At 38.8% G+C, this 18,311-nt stretch overlaps 1 protein-coding gene across 1 annotated transcript in view; it reads left to right on the forward strand.

The window, feature by feature from the left end:
- LOC139950118 (guanine nucleotide-binding protein G(i) subunit alpha) overlaps positions 1–18,311 on the forward strand; it is a 48,139-nt gene that overhangs the window by 19,807 nt on the left and 10,021 nt on the right. The window contains exons 3-4 of the mRNA XM_071948747.1: positions 11,399–11,540; positions 15,929–16,086. Of these exons, the coding sequence (XP_071804848.1) occupies positions 11,399–11,540; positions 15,929–16,086 (300 nt within the window). The remainder of the gene's footprint in view (positions 1–11,398; positions 11,541–15,928; positions 16,087–18,311) is intronic.

Below are 18,311 nucleotides of genomic sequence, written 5' to 3' on the forward strand. Positions count from 1 at the left end.
GAAGAACCCAAAACCAGGTCTAAATATTTAGTCAAATCAGATTTTGGGCAAATTTGACAAAATAATTATAAGCACCACAGAAAGTCTCTGCTCGAGTAAAAAAACGTCAGGCCATTAAAATGTTTTGAATCTCATACATGTAGATTATTTTGCTTGGAAAGCAGTTTTCAACCGCTCAGTTTTCAACCGCTAACTTTCTAAGTACAATTATATAGAAATGAGCTCACATGTTAAAGTTCACATATTGAAATAAAAATGTATTACATGTTACCGTCTCCCATTTCTTGGTTAATAATGGACATAATAAGTGAACATGCAAGAAAGGAAAACTTTTGAAAGAGAAAATAGTTAATTTAGTTTCTAAATTGTGTTGATTCTTGGCACGTCTCGCTCATTATCAAATCTGCCAACATAGCTGATGCTTTACACGTACTTTCTTGATTTCACAACCGAGGCAGAAAGGAGTGGTTACTGATTCCAAGTGATTGATATTCTGAAAGGTAAAGTGTTAACGACCCCTTTTGAATTTCAATTAGGTAGATCGGCTGTGCGTAGCCGAGCTGCAAAGGTTGTTGCGAACTCCAAATTGACCGTTAAAACAATTCATTAGTATTGCCCTGGAGTAGGTTGCTAGGCGATGTCAATATTTATCGGAAATTACATTCAGAAAAAGAATGGGGTGAAAAACTGAATGTAAATCTATGGAAAAAACATAAAGCTTTATATCTAGACAATACATGCACTGTACTTTTCTAAAGATATAAAAGTTACATTTTTTATCTTTTCCATTTAGACACATTGTGGGTTAAGTGTTTATTTAATAGTGTTGGTGGTTTTTTTTTTAGCAAAGAACAAAGAAAAACTTGGCTAGAACAGGATTGTATAATTAATGAAGTACATGTATTAGATCACAGGGAAAACTTATTCTGGATTGTACAATGACAAATTTATTTTAACATTTTGTTTTATTGAAAACATCGTTTAGTGTTATTGATTTGTTTACTGGTATTTTGTAATTTATCATTTTTTTTATTTTTACATTTGTTAAAATTGTTGTTGTTTAGTTTTTGTTCACAAGAACAGTACAAATGTGTAATGAGTTTACTCCTTATTTCCATGTAATTCCATGACATTGTGTGTGACTGTGTGTTTGTGGGAACGCAGAAGCCTGTTCCTATATGAACAGTAACCCTTGATAATATGCCGCTGTTTCCGGGTGGTTTGTCACCATCACTTGTTATCATGATCGTTTGTACGGCTTGACTGCACCACGCCATACCCCAGCATACTGTACATGGTACATGAAGCCCTCATGCAGTGGGCAGAGAGGATGCTTGTGCAAATAGAAAACCTGCAAAAAGACACTGCCACTGTGGTGCAGTATGCCACCTGCACACACTGATAGGGGGAATATTTAATGCCTTAATTTGCATGTAATAAGCGACGCGTGTTTGTGTGTGTGCGGGTAAGGTAAGGGGGATGAGATTCAGCCATTTCTGTGGCTGTCTGTGAGCTCGAAGCTCGCCTGCAGCCCTGGAGTAGATAATGTAATATCAGTAGCAAAGGAGAGGAGGGTAGACATGGAGGATGGGTTATTATTATTATTATCATTAGTGATTGCTGTGCCATGATCGTACAAGCAAACGTAATGGGAATTAGAAGGAATGATGGCGCACTGTTTGTGTGTGGATATAAATGGCCGGCTCGTGTGGATGTAGTTGGGCATGATGATGTCTTTATGTTTATGAGTATTACGTGTCGTGATGTTTGTGTCCACTTCTTGAAATGGGGTTCAATCGTCACACCTTTTTCATCAGTCTTTTTTTTTTATAGAATCAAAACAAAATAATAAAAATGGTGTCACTAAACAGGGCTCTTTGCAGGATTTTTGTTTCAGAAATTCTGGACCAAAATTTTTGAAGCTAAATTAAAACAAGGTCCTTCGAAATGATTTTGGTTTTACTTTGTTTTTATCTAATCGCGGGTATTCTTAATGGTTTTATATTCATGATTTTGGTGAATTTAATCTCAAGTCAACAACCAAAATATTATGCATGAATTCTATATTATTGTTTTAAAAACAATTGCGCATTGGCAACAATTCATGCATATATATCAGCCTGCAATTCACACAGTTTGGAGAGAGCCTTGCACTTCATTTGTGGGAGAAATTAAAATTAAAATGTTGCATGCAGTATAAGAAAGGAAGTTTGTATCATTAATAGCCATCAATATTGAGTTACGCTTCATCAATCCTACATTTTGTACTAGCATCATTACAAGTTCCCTGAAAAACAGTTTAACCAACTTAATTTATTTAATGCTCAACTTCAACTTGTCTCGGCGCAATTTGTCCCTAGTAATGGAATTATCTCCCTACTTTAAAATCGGCCTGAGAACATAATTCTTTTTGACAGTGGGCCAAGACCTGGGCAACAGAGGCCATGTTGTGGTGCCCTTAAAGCTTTCAACTAGAAATTCAGCCTTTCCCATAGAGGTGTCTCGTACCAAGGGAATAAGCTGAATTGCCCTTTTGAGAATGAACTATCAAGCCTGGGCCCAATTTCATGGCTCTGCTTACCGCCAAATTCTGCGCTTACGATCTTGATTCCCCGCTTACATGCAAGCGCTGAATTTCTGCGCTAGCCTTTTGAGCGTAGAATGGCTAGTAACGTGGAGTACCCACGCACAGAAGCCAAAATTCGCCGCTAACCCGTGAAATATGCTTGCCGTAAGCACAGAATTCCCTAGCGCCAATTCTGTGATTACGGTAAGCAGAGCTATGAAATTGGGCCTTGTTTCTCATGTAACATTCTAAAACGTTTGTCCATTCTAGCAGTAAAAAAAAACAAAAAAACAAAACAACCCAAAATCCTGAAATAGAAATTCTTTCCAGTTCACTGAGATCTATATCTCCCGAGTTGGGATGCGGGGAGTGTTAATGCAAAGAATAATATGCACACATGTATGCTGTACAAGTTAATGGCTCTGTGTTTGCTTAGGAGAAAGTCCAGCTCTACTTGAAAACATGCTGTTTACTACATGTATCTTGGTTAAAGTGGATTGATGATTTTTTGTGGTCCTGGTCTGGAAGCTCATCTTTGAACGGGAAGTGCCATTTTCATGTTGCAAAGGGTACTTCCATTGGATGTGTCTGTTTTTACCAAAATACTGATATTTGCTGAGGTTTCAATTTTCTTTCTCCAATTTGTTATGTACTCATTTATGCTGTGTACAGCGATTGATTTCCCTTGTATAGCAAAGCAAAATGCTACACAAATTGTGTCGGTTGCTCCTCTAAATTCACTATGTGCTACTCAATATTAGCATACAGTGCTATGCAGAACTGCTGAACAAAATTGGTCCCTGTACTGTATCAAAAAAGGGTTGGAGAACTCCTGTGTCAAGGGGCGACTTTGCTGGGTGGGACATTTCTAGGGGGCGACGTTGCTTTAATGGTGAGATGAGTGACATTCTAGGGTACATAAATAGCAATGGATGTTTCAGGTGGTGCTCAATAATCTCTTTAATGTTCACACTTCACAGGTTGGCTCTTGATACTAATTGACTGTGTAGTCATGCGTGTCTCCTTCACTGCTGGGTGGTGGTGGGGGGGGGGGGGGGAGCTTTAAATGGAAATTCCACTTCAGAGCAGAGGTTCATTTCATAGATCAATACTAGGTACACATTTTTTTGCTTGGCATAAACAGGTTGCCAGCTAAACATGGAATGTAATTGGGTGTGGTTTGCCACTGGTTCCTGGCGAATGTTTTTTTCCTAATTAGGCAAATTTGTAAAGCTGTTATCCTTCTCCCTTCTTCTGTTTAGTAGACCTATCTGGGCCCAATTTTGTGACTCAGCATAAAATTCTGCAGTCTGCACTTGGCAAACAGAATCATGCCCTTTATTACAGGACACCGTAAGCGTATAATTCTTTGGTAAGCAGTGCTATGAGATTGGGCCCCAGCTGAGTACAAAAATCGACAGAGTACATTGTTTTCCTCACCAGAACAATTTGATCGGTAGGTTTTGTTGCCCTGCCAAACACCCCAGGGCCCAATTTGATAGAGCTACTTAGTCCCAAAAGTAGCTAAGCTCAATAAAATTAGGTTTACCGGAATAAAGTTCCCACCAGCCAAAATACAGCCATGTCATATTGTACTATCTATGACTGGTATCCGGCTGAGTAGAAATTTAGGTCCAGATCCTTCAGCTGGGAATATTTCCTGTACACTCTTCGTCAGTTGAAGTTGAACTTCCCTTAAAAAAAACCCCCCCCAAAAACCCAACAAATTAAACTGTGTTTGGGAAACATGAACTGAATTATTTAGTGGAAGTATACAGGGCTCGAATTACAGGGGGTTAACCACAATACTGCAGCGGCTTGTACAGGCTTGTACACGTAGCTCAACATTTTTACTGGACCAAAGATACTAAACAATGAAGGTTTACTGTTTTTCCGGTAACTGACCACTGGGCTTGTCCAGTAGTGAGTTTTCTGGCCCAATGCTAAAAGTACTGCAGTCCAGTGTTAAATTTGAGACCTGTGGTGGATTTCACAAAGAGTTAAGACTAGTCTTATCTCGAGTTAGGACAAGTTACTCTTCCTAACTTAGGACTGTACATACGTTTTTAATATCTTCTAGGCTAACTCTTTGTGAAATCGACCCCAGGTATAGCATAAAGTTCAAGTACATTGTATTGACTCAAAAGCTACACAGGAAGTAGACATCTTAGTAATCATGGAAAATTTCTTGCCCATGTTTTTTTCTTCTTCACACTTTTGATTTTCATGCAGATGAAACGAGGTCTCTGTAGCATAGTGAAACTGATTGGATGTGTATTCATGACCTTGCTTGGGTGTTACATGCAGGTGTTTGAAGGTTTTTTTTCTGGCAATGTTATGCTTTTTCTGTTTTCTGTTTGATTTTTTCTTCGTCTTCTTTTCAAGGGAAGGGTGAGCCCTAGATTTATGGTAAACAGCTTTGGCGATCTAAGGCTGAATCGTAGAAATAAAGCGATATTGTTGTCAATGTTCTCGCCCCCCCCCCCTTTCCCCTTTCCAAAAAACATACATTTCTGTTGGTACATTCTTGTCGGCCAATCCATACGAACAACCTTGTTTTGAAAAAGAGAACTTGATAGATCCAAAGCATTTTTAGGTTTGAGGTATTCATTGATTGGGGTGATTGTTCGTTCAGTGCAAATTAGGCCCAGATCAAGGACCAGCTTTATAGAAAGGGCAAGGGCGCTCAAAGGAGTTTTCTCCTCAGTAAAGGGCATCTGTGTGAAGAAATTGTCAACTTATATTGGAACATTGCAAGGGGAACATGGCAATGACCAGGGGAGACTGAGGCAATGGGAGACTTTTGGGACTCTTGGTGGCAGCAGACTTACCAGGTAAAATCCATTGTTCTCGGTCATGTGCGCACGCTCAGAACTACGTAAACAATGGAAACTTACCTGGTAAGTCTGCTGCCACCTAGCGTCCCAAAGTCTCCCATTGCCTCTCTTGTCTCTTTGAAGCATCAGTCTGGAGAACGCACGCATATTTCCCCCCCCCCCCTTTTTTTTTAACATTGTAGTACAAAGAACAATGACTAATTTTTGGGGACTGAAAATTTGACAGAGGATAAATAGAATGCATCTTGTGGTGTAGAAAACATGTATTTTCAATCAGGAGTGTTAAGTAGAAAGTAACTACAAAACTTGCTATTTTGACCTTTTCCCAATTTGTACGTATGTAGGACAAGTCACAAACATGTGTAAATGGTGATAAAAGATTTCTATGTATCATATACAAATAACTGTCGGTAAAGTTTTGTTGGGAGTAACTCACTGGCTCGCTGCCAAACAAGGAAGACTAGATGCGGAACCTTTCTGTTGTGAATCTCGCAATCGGGTTGTATGTCCTTTTTAACCACTAAAAGTTGTGAAGGAGAATAGGAACGAAAGTCTAGATTTAACAAAATGTAACATGATTTTGTTTTCCTGACAGCTGGACAGACACGACAGAGGAAAGCATCGAATGTTTTTACAATAATTTTTTAGTTTATTGTTGACAATAAGCAAAATCAATAAATTTTTGCACAGTGTACATTACATGAATGAGTACGTAAGGACAGTTTTAGTTTTACCGGTGGTGCTCTGGAAATACTGGTTTCCTTCCAAATTATTTCCTCGCATGACATTGGTATTTAAAGTACCGTAAGAAATTGTACTGTTAGATGCATCATGTTGTACATGGATGTAATGTATGATTACTGGCCTCCAGATCTCCATTAAAGGAACACGTTGCCTTGGATCGGACGAGTTGGTCAAAACAAAAGCGTTTTTAACCGTTTTTTATATAATGCATATGGTTGAAAAGATGTTTTAAAAGTAGCATACAATGATCCACACAAGTTTGCCTCGAAATTGCGTGGTTTTCCTTCTACTGTGCGAACTATCACCGTCGGCCATTTATGGGAGTCAAAATTTTGACCCCCATAAATGGCCGACGTGTTAGTCGACGAGGTAAAAGGAAAACCACGCAATTTCGAGGCATGTTTGTGTGGATCATTGTATTCTACTTTTACAACATCTTTCTACCCATATGCATTTTATAAAAAACGGTTACAAACGTTTTTCAAAGACCAACTCAACCGATCCAAGGCAACGTGTTCCTTTAACATTGTTTTGATACTGCAGATCATACTTACAAGGCACACATAATCTTTGTCAAAGACTAGTCTTCACAGTTGATGTATCTCAACATATGCATAAAATAACAAACCTGTGAAAATTTGAGCTCATTCGGTCGTCGAATTTGCGAGATAATAGTGAAAGAAAAAAACACCCTTGTCACACGAAGTTGTGTGCTTTCTGCTGCTTGATTTGGAGACCTCAAATTCTAAACTTGAGGTCTCGAAATCAAATTCGTGGAAAGTTACTTCTTTCTCGAAAACTACGTCACTTCAGAGGGAGCTGTTTCTCACAATGTTTTATACCATCAACCTCACCCCATTACTTGTAATCAAGAAAGGTTTTATGATAATTATTTTGAGTAATTACCAATAGTGTCCACTGCCTTTAAAACAGAAATGATTTTATTTTGCTCGGTTTATTTTTTTCAGAGGGGTGTATAGGTGTTCATTGATCAAGAACATACTGAAGTTTGAGTCTGTTCACCCTACAATGTACTTTATGTTAAGTTTATCTCTCTCTGAAGGACTTATTTTACATGGCTCAAATTTTATGAGAAAATCCACAAGACCGCAGGGTTCATTTGCTTAAAAAAATATTTACTGGACCAAAATTTATTATACAACACCAAAAGCAAAATGAGTTGAACAAGCACTAGGAGATGCACCTCATTTGGCTTGCTTGTACATTTATTAATGGGAAGTGTGAATATAATTTGGCACTCCAGATTGAAAAATATTCACCAGATTCATCTATGTCAAATTTTTCCACGAAGGTACTATAAGACATTGGCGTGTTAAAATGCAATTGAAAAACAGAAGATCAACCAGGCTTGTCCGGTCATAAGTTAACTAGCCCGACACTAAAACAACTGGACTCTGGCCTGCGGTCAAGTGTTAATTCCAAATCCCAAAATACTCGGCAATTTGGACGTCCTTTTTCAAAAGAGTTTATTAGAAAGATGTAAAGAAGAAACAAAACATAACAATATTTCAATGGTTGGCTTTTGGTGGCAACCAGACAACAGTCTGAACACCATTTGTCTTAATTCCTGGACTGCCTTCAGACACTGATGTGATTTCATCTCATCTCTTTTGATATTTATTCTGTTTTCACTGTCAATAACTCTGAAGTCTGCCACTGTGATGTTTTTTTTTTTCCCCCTTCTTCTTTTTCTTGGATGGTGGGAATGCAATTACAAAATGATTGATTATGAACAGCCATTTTATCCCTTCCTGTTATTTTTTAGAGGGCCGTAAAGTAGAGAGGGATGAGGGTGAATGATTTGTCTGGATTGAAGACCTTTTTATCATAACATAGACGGGTCACAGAGCTGAATCAACTTGAAGCAGTCGCCCCAGTTTCCATGATGTAATTTCAATCTGGAATTATGGAAGCAATGAAGGCCATGGCCTTTGTTGCCGCTAGTATTGGCCTTGATGCCCCTTCCAAAGTTACCCATACAATTTAGGACTAAATGAAAATGGCCTTGCCAACTGTAGTTTGATTTGTTTCTATTCATTTGTTCAATAAGAGGAATTTTCTGTTATATTTTAGTGGTTTTCTTTGGTTTTGTTTGCCATGCATGATTCTGAACAAATCACATTTTTAAAATAAAAATGACACACACAGAAATGTTGCGAATTGCCCCCCCCTTTTTTTTTGGGGGGGGGTAAATATATAATGGCCCCAATAAAGTACTTTAATATGAATCGTCTCCCACAAACAACCAATAATATTTTACAATGAGCATCATCTTTCATTTTTAGAAAATTATTGCCAACATTGTACTGTTTGATTTTACCCATTTTACTTTGATTTGTGTAATTCACTGTATGCTCAGTGCTTTCCTGAGTCATTTGAAAAACCCCAACTGTAGTCATATTCCTCAATTAGGATTCGAACCCATGACCATTGCCATCGAAGGTCGTGTTCAACTTTAGCTGAACCAGGATATTCTTTACTTCCTTTGAATTGATGATCCCTGTATTTTTTTTCTCATGCCATGAACAGTTTCTGTTTCATAGTTCAATCGCAAAAATTCAATGATCCCCTGTTATAAGACAGTCAATGCAGAAATCTAAAGCAGTCACAAGGTCTGCTTTCACAATAGAATGAAGCCTGCTTGTCATGAGCGCCCTAGAATTTATTGTCATTGATTGAATACGAAACTGGTTTTGGAGGATCTTTCAAATTATAATTAACCTTATAAAAGGCGAGGACAGGTACTAATTGTACATGTAGTTATTACCTTGATATTTTGGAGGGCACATTACATGTACATGTGTATGTACAATGCTTGCATTTATAATTTGCTGTGCCTTATTATCTTTCACTGCAGAGCATTGGTAAGAGTTCTTGTTATAAATATTGGCTCATTCCACCTACATTGTTGCCACTTAAAGACACTGGTCGAAGACAAATCTTCTCAAGTGTATCTCAATAGATGCATAAAATAACAAACCTGTGAAAATTTGAGCTAAATCAGTCAACAAAGTTGCGAGTAACTATGAAAGAGAAAAACACCCTTGTTACATGAAGTTGTGTGCTTCCAGATGCTTGATTTCGGGACGTCAAATTCTAAATCTGAGGTCTCGAAATCAAATTTGTGGAAAATTAGTTCTTTCTTGAAAACTACGACACTTCAGAGGGAGCTGTTTCTCACAATGGTTATACTATCAATCTCTCCCCTTACTCATTACCAAGTGAGGTTTTTTATGCCGATAATTATTTTGAGCAATTACCAAGTGTCCAGTGCCTTTGAAGGGACAAAATGTTAATTTGTTCTACGGAAACAAAAACACCAAGAGCTGAACTATTTCCTTTATGTATAGCAGTGAACATAATGTGGCTTTGAACTTAATTTCCCTTTTTCCTTTTTTTTGTTACGAAAATAGTAAAATTTACAACAGAACTCATTGTTTTTTTAATGATGTCTACCAGAAAAAGGGTAGAAAACTTATGTCCTATTTTTGGATCATCCCAGCAAAAATTATGTTTGTTTCTGACCAGTTTCACACCATGCATGTATACTGTAGTTGTCTAAATGCAGAGTTTGAATTTATTAATGAAGACTTGAAGCTTGTTTCAAAGAGGCAATGGAGGCAACATGCCCCTGGTCATTGCCTTGGTGCCCTTTGAATTGTTCTAGTACAAATGTCCATATTCCTTACAGCCTTAATCCTTATAAGTGACCTTTTGTAAATGTAAAGAGACTCGGTCAAACTGGTTTATGTGCTTATTTTGTATGCTACCCCAGAACGGTGGATCTAAACAAATAAAAATATAAAAAAACATGAAATAAGATTATCAAGTAATGCTGTGAGCGGAGACTTGTTTAAAATAAGAGTCTGGACTGAAGTTTCCAGAATCTTGGACCAAAGCTTTTGTCCCTCTGATGATAAGATCTTTTGTCTAAAACGTCTTTGAAGTTGACCTTTTGTGACAGAGCTTGAAATGGATGACATTTCTGTAGATTTTACACGCTTAATAACTGCATGTAGAGAACATGCATGTCATGCCCACGCACATACCCACACTAGGCGCAGTGAAAAGGGTGTGTTTTTCACTGAAACATCTGCATAAATTGTCAGGCTTGGGTTACCAAGCAAGGGTAATGCCATGCCTTCCCCCGTTGTAGACGTATTTAGCATCTAGGGATACTAGACTAAAGATAACCCGTATACTTGCTTTTTTTTTTTAGCCGTGTTCGGGTTTCCAATCACAGTTATTTTACTTTTTGTTTTCGCTGAATGTTGAATATTGTGCACTGACATGAATGTGTTAGTCACATTGCAGATGTAGCAGCTCTAGACATGAATGATTCATCATGGCGGATGAATCATCAGGATCACATTAATGTGTCCTATTGGACCAATAGCTGGCATCCTTCGGATTGGACGGGATCACCACCCCCCACCAAAAAAAAAAAACATAAATAAATTAATGATAAATAGATGACTTAATATTAAGTATCCCTTAGACTGTCCTTGTGACTGAGATTTGTCATAAAGCAACGGGCTCTTTTGTTACGTGTTATGGAAAATCTGGCTTTGTTAAAAATGGTGGCTGCAGTTATGGCTGTTGCTAAGGGAGTAGTATGATTCAACCATAGAAATAGAGCTCGGAGAACGCTGAGTTTGTCATTGTGTGTGCGATTTCGCTATGAGACCATTATTATGGACGCCTGTACGCCATCTTTGTACGCGGGTATGGCAAATTTACCATACAGTAGACGTCATGAACATTGTCCAATAAAAACACATAGAAATGGTCTATGTGCGATGCCATCTTGCCATTTTGCCATACGCGTGTATCGCTTGGTATCGTTACATTGCGTCCACAGTCGGCACAGAGGGCGGCCGAGCTCAGCGTTCTCCGGATATATTTCTATGGATTCAACACGTGTTTACTTGGTGGTCCAGGTGTAGCCATCACCAAACATGGCCTGTGTAATAAGTTTTTCCTGAAGAATCCTTTTGTACACTTTTATTTAACACTCTGTGAAAATGATAAAGGCTGGATCTTACGTCAGTTGGGGGTAGGGGGGTGGGGTGATGGTGGTGGATGTACAAAATATCAAAAATGTCTTACCATAAATGCAGTTGTGGCTTATTACATTGCTCATGTAAATGTCCGCATTAGTCCAATCTCATCCCTAAACACTGAGTAAAATTACATTCTTTGTTTTTTGTTTCCTCTCTTCTCTTGATAGGATTATCCATGAAGAAGGTTACTCTGAAGAGGACTGTAAGCAGTATAAACCAGTCGTGTACAGTAACACCATACAGAGTATGATCGCTATCATCAGGGCTATGGGATCCCTCAAAGTGGACTTTGGAGAGGGCGAGAGAACGGTAGGTTTCAAACCCTCTTCCTCCCATGGTCCAGGCCTGGAATTACACGCAGCTAACGGAGGCCCATTGCCTCCGTTGCCTCTGTTGCCCCTGATCTTGGCCTTGGTGCCCTTGAAAAGTCTCCCGTTGACTTTAAGATTTCTAATGGGAGGTTTTTGAGCGATCCTTTTTCACAGTTTTTGCCAGTAGTGCCCGTGCTCAGACCTACGCAAGCAATACTGAGCATATGCGTTCATGCTCAGAGCTGCAAAAAAGGACAGTCATGTCTGCTGCCACCAGCGTCTTAAAAGTCTCCCATTGAAGTGCCCTTTGTAAAATGAAATGGCCTTGCCCTTTCCACATGTCCAAAGATGAAATCCAAGGCCTGAAGTGGTCACTGGGCAATGTTAACCTGGAGGGAAACTGGTCCAGTCTTGGTTTAACTTGCCATTTGGTTGATCACTGGCCAATGTCCGCAACAGTTATTGGTTACAGCTGCGAAAACACACCCCTAGTACAGGTGGTCATTTTTTTCAAAGATGCACTTTTAACCATTTATTTGTCTCCAGAAGACAATTAGAGCATACTGATCGAAACGTCAAGTTGAAACCAATGGTTCTTTTCAGAACCACCCCAACTCATTTAGAGATAGTCATTACTTGATGTTACCGCAAAACTCTAAATAAACCATTTGTTTGTTTGTTTGTTTTTTTAAGCAAAAATAAAAGTGGCAATGCACAAGGGCTTGAGCAAGAGTTTGGAATAGGTTGCTCAAACTTGCTGCTTAAAGGGTGTATGTATTTTTTGTAGGACAAAAAACACAATGTCCACAGATTTTCACTAAACTTACACAGTTTGAAGATAATGAACGTAGAAAGCTTTCCTGAAAATATTACGTGCTGAGGTGCTGTAGTTTTTGGGTAATGAGTAAAACAATGTTATGAAAATAATTTTGTTCTGATGAGACCAAAATTATTTTAAGCATTTACAAACGTACTTTCATTACATTGTTTTTCTCGTTTCTCAAAAACTACAGCACCTCAGTAAGTAATATTTGAAGGGTGCTTTCCACTATCACTATCTTCAAACCCTGTAAGTTTAATGTAAATCTATGGACATTTTGAAAAAGTACCCAAATCCTTTAAAAAAAAGCAGGCGATTGTTTTTAGGTAGGGTCATTGTTTGTTTTTTTGTCAATGTAATGCTGTTTTATTGTCAAGACAGAGACAATGAAAGTCACCTGTGAAAGTGTCAGTTGAATAGAGTGCCTTCTTGATAAAATTTAAGCATAGCGCTGTCATTTTTTTTAAACCAAGAATGTTGATTCCATGCATGTTAACTAGCGGGTACCAACCTTACTACATACGTATGTATTAAAGGCACTGGACACTATTGGTAATTACTCAAAATAACAAACTTACTTGGTAACAAGCAACGGAGAGCTGTTGATAGTATAAAACGTTGTGAGAAACAGCTCCCTCTGAAGTAACGTAGTTTTCGAGAAAGAAGTAATTTTCCACAAATTTGATTTCGAGACCTCAGAATTAGATTCTGAAGTCCCTAAATCAAGCATTTGAAAGCACACAACTACATGTATGTGTGAATGCGGGTGTTTTTTCTTCCATTATTGTCTTTTTGATGCATATATATTGAGATACACAAGTGAGAAGACTGGTTGACAATTACCAAGGGCTTGATTCTAATGGACACTCACAGAAATTTCCCAAAATTGCCTGCTGGCAAATTTTCTTTAGCGAATTAGTATTTTTTTCGACATACTTTTCTTGATTTCTACTCAACTTGGGCACTGATTTGTAATCAACGGGGTACTAATTTATAATGAACTGGGGCACTTCAGATGAAATAATTTTGTAGGATACTTACTACAATTACGTTGTACCATCTTTATGACAACAAGTACACACGAAGGGTTTGGGATACAAGCCTACATGTACTGTTACTCATTAGAGAGGGGATACAGGATGCTCTGAAATGTCGTGGAAGTGTCGTGGCCGAGCGGTTAAGAGCACCGAATTCAAACTCTGGTGTTTCTGATCAGCCAGAGTGTGGGTTTGATTCCCCAGCCGTGACACTTGTGTCCTTAAGCAAGACACATAACCATTGCTTCGTCCTTCGGATGGGACGTAAAGCCATTGGTCCCATGTGTTGTGTAAACGCATGTAAAAGAACCCAGTGCACTTATCGAAAAGAGAAGGGGTTCGCCACGGTGTTCCTGGCTGGATTGGCAGCATATTGCGCCACAGCCACTTGTAAACCATTACATGGTGCTTAAGGATTAGGTCTTATATCTCAAAATTCGCCCCACTCCTTGCAGTAATAATACCTGGCGCTTTGTATCCTTTGGCAAAAGGCGCGTTAAAAATACGGTTAGTAAATATATAGTTATTACATTTTTCTAATAGAGTCCAAAGGAAAGAGACAAAAATTATGACAAGTCTCTTAACCTCACGTTCAAACATGGTTAAAATTGTTTTTCTCCGAAACACTCCAAGCCAAAATTCTGAAAAACGCAAGGTCAAAACAAACCTGGCGACAAAGGACTCGTGAAGACATCGGAGGGTATTTGATATGGAAAATAGCGCCCTCAATTGGCCAAAGCTGGAAAACTGTGCACAAACACAATTGGGAAACTATGCCTTTGACGTCAAGGGGTCATTATAATAGATTATAAGCAGTTTTTGACTCTCGACCAAAAAATCCGCGCGGAGAAGTGCATTTTTGACTAGAATTATTTATTACATGCAAATTTGGTTATAAACGGGTATCTACACATGTCTATTTGGCCCAAAAAGTTAATAGTTGAAATATTGAGGTTATCCAGTAGCCCCTGTCAGTTTGGTTTTTGAACATGATCAGACACTTTATGTTTGTTTGTTTGCCTTCTGGAAGTTTCTTCAAATAAACAAACAAACAAATAAACAAACAAACAAATAAACAAACAAACAAACAAACAAATAAACAAACAAACAAACAAACAAACAAACAAACAAACAAATAAACAAACAAACAAACAAACAAACAAACAAACAAACAAACAAACAGTCAACAGTGATAGTTTTACAAAGAGAGTGTTCTGTGGAGTGTACACTGTACATTGCATGCATGTTGAAATAAATTTGGATTAAAGTCAACAAGATGTCATCTGCATACATGTACATTATGTATATTGAGAGACACAAAAGTATCAGACAGTGAGTTCACTTCAAACAAAAGATTAAACAAACAATCGTTATTCAAAGAGATGGTTTCGTGGGTGTACATGATGCACGATGAAAAGAATCTTAATAAATTTGGAGTTAAGGCAGTAACGTGTCATATTATTTTTTTCAAACAGTCTCTCTGTATACATGTACTGTATGTTTGTTTAATTTTTTAATTTTTAAGTTTTGTTTTTGTTTTTAAATATTAGAAATGGCTGAATTTATAAATAATATTAATCGAACATTGAGAGACACCCATATGTACATGTACATAAGTTTTGGGAGTTGAAGTACTTGAGCATCAAATGAAACCCTTGGCCAGATGTGCAAACTATCGCAATGTTGCCTTAAAAAACAAAACACTAGAACGATGTGGGAGATGAGACACTTGTTTATTTGCTTGTATTCCAAGGTTGGCTCTCAGTGTCTAATGGCCTGTAATTAATGCATGGCTTTTTATTGCTGTAGCTTAGCATCTCTTACACCTTGAATACTCAAAATAATTGACGATCCCAAATTATTCCCGCACTGCCAAAAATAAGTGGCCTTGCTGCCTTATGCATAATGTGCCTTCTGTAGTTACATGTCCCCTTATTACGCAGTAGATTGTGCAGTTTACCAGACTAAATGCCTGTGTAAGCTGACTCTTCAGATTTTCAAGGGACTTATAAAGACTCATTTGTTTGAATCTTTCTTTTGTAACAATTGCTTTTCACTGATGTTTTGTGTTGAGCATAGAGTCTCCTGCATTATGCCAAACAAACGTCTTGTATTCATTTTGATTATTATTATAAAATTTGACATTTTATGAATCAACGAATAGAATTCCTGCATTGCGAAAAATACACATAGGTGGCCTTGCAGTTGATGCATTATAATGTACCTTCTTCAGACTTGTCAGGCGGGATGTTAACAGCAACTTCATGTAATATCCCCTTATTATGCAGTAGACTGTACTGTCTTATGAGACTACTGTCTTATGAGACTAAAGAAGGCAATGCTTGTGCAACAATTCGAAAAAGGTCTACAGACTAAGACACAAGTCTAGATACCTCAGTTGGTAGAGTGACTGCATGTTAACCCGTAGGTTGTTAATTTAAATCCTGCTAGTAAATTTCTTCTTTGTTCAAACTCCATGCAAAATGAAATTCATTAACTATTTGACTTACTTACCGTTTACTTTATTAGGACGACGCCCGACAGTTGTTCGCCCTGGCTGGCCAGGCAGAGGAAGGTGAATTGAGCCCAGAGCTGGCCTCCGTCATGAAGCGGTTATGGGCCGATGGAGGAGTCCAAGGATGCTTCAGCAGGTCTAGGGAGTACCAGCTGAACGACTCTGCCTCATAGTGAGTTTAGTTTATCAAGATGGGACGGGGATTGGGAGGGGTGGGGTGGGGTGGGGTGGGTTGGGGGTTCAGCAGGTCTAGGGAGTACCAGCTGAACGACACTGCCTCATAGTGAGTTTAGTTTATCAAGATGGGACGGGGATTGGGAGGGGTGGGGTGGGGTGGTTTGGGGGTTCAGCAGGTCTAGGGAGTACCAGCTGAACGACACTGCCTCATAGTGAGTTTAGTTTATCAAGATGGGACGGGGATTGGGAGGGGCAGGGTGGGGGTGGGGGTAGGGGTTGAGCAGGTCTAGGGAGTACCAGCTGAACGACTCTGCCTCATAGTGAGTTTAGTTTATCAAGATGGGACGGGGATTGGGAGGGGTGGGGTGGGGTGGTTTGGGGGTTCAGCAGGTCTAGGGAGTACCAGCTGAATAACTCTGCCTCATAGTGAGTTTAGTTTATCAAGATGGGACGGGGATTGGGAGGGGTGGGGTGGGGTGGGGTGGGTTGGGGGTTGAGCAGGTCTAGGGAGTACCAGCTGAACGACTCTGCCTCATAGTGAGTTTAGTTTATCAAGATGGGATGGGGATTGGGAAGGGCAGGGTGGGGGTGGGGGTAAGGGTCGAGCAGGTCTAGGGAGTACCAGCTGAACGACTCTGCCTCATAGTGAGGGAGCTGCATTATTTCACAAAAATGATGGATTTGTGAAGAATATATGACAACCAAAACTCACCGCAGAAAAATGTATGCCGCCATAGAATGTGAATCTGTTGAAATTAGTGGCTTGTTGCAGGTAAGATTTGAGGTATGAAGCTTTAAAATATTTACGCCCCAGAAACGGGCCTTAATAGTTAGGACTCTGTATCTGTGTACAGAGGAAGAGTCATATATAGGGCTAGGTAAAGGTGTTTCTTTAAGCAGGTTTGTGGAGTAAAAGCTGAAATACCTCATAGGGGGCTGTTGAGTGCATTTAGCATTGGCTACAGAAATAAAAATCATAGTCCATATCATAAACATTGGAAGCACACATGTAAGAAAGGAAATCATTTGTAGAGACGAATGTGGACCTTGGCTACTACTGGGAAAGTGAAATGGTCTTTGTCTGAAATGAAAAGCAGGAAGAGACATTATTCTTTATTTTTGTAAAGTGGTTGACACCTTGATTCCATCCAGTGGAAACAGGAAACGACACCCTAGATTACTGGAAACCAAATGGAGTTATGTCAACTCTGAATGAGGTGCTACTACACACTAAAGTGTCTGTGTATTAATTGTGTTGTTTGCTAGTATCCGAAACGGAAGGTTGCCTTGAGTGCATAATATGCGAAATGTCCTTTTTGTTGCCTGGTAACCATGATGAACGTTGGGCTGTGGTGCTGTGCGTCATGGACTCGAGCAGAATGGTCCCCTGTAGTGCAGGGTTCATTTGTGTTATCAGTTTTGTTTTGATCACTTTTTTCAATGTGGCAAGTTTTTCAGTGAAAATCATACTTTTTAAATAGGTGGCATACATGGAGGTAATCTTGTTTAAACAAGAAGTATGTAATCAGTATGCATTATGCAAGTCTGTTTGTGAAATATGTTGCGCAACGCAGACACAAATGGTGGCGTAACTGCAGTGTGACTCACATGTGTTGTACAACACTGAGGAATAATGAGTTGTAATCAGTCAGGGCCCAATCCTCACAACTGTTGTAAATTGGAGGATGATGATGAATTGGGTGCTGAACTTCGGCAATTTGTTTGGACCCTTTGCTTTCCTTTCAGTATTTTAAATGTACACAGTTTGTAACATGTTAAGTGTTGAAGAAACAAAAAACATCAAACAATTTGGCACATTTTAAAGACACTGGACACTATTGGTAATTCAAATTGTCAAAGACCAGTCTTTTCACTTGGTGTATCTCAACATATGCACAAAATAACAAACCTGTGAAAATTTTAACTCAATTGGTCGTCAAAGTTGCGAGATAATAATGGAAGACAAAACACCCTTGTCACACAAAGTTGTTTGCTTTCAGATGCTTGATTTCTGGACCTCGAAATCTAATTCTGAGGTCTCGAAATCAAATTCGGAGCCGTTTCTCACAATGTTTTATACTATCAACAGCTCCCCATTGCTTGTTACCAAGTTAGTTTTTATGCTATCAATTATTTTTAATAATTACCAATAGTGTCCACTGCCTTTAACACACGATCCATCAAAACTGTTTGGTCTCGAGAACAAGTCCAAAATCTATG

The sequence above is a fragment of the Asterias amurensis genome, chromosome 2 (genome assembly GCF_032118995.1).
Source record: "Asterias amurensis chromosome 2, ASM3211899v1".
Lineage (NCBI taxonomy): Eukaryota > Metazoa > Echinodermata > Asteroidea > Forcipulatida > Asteriidae > Asterias > Asterias amurensis.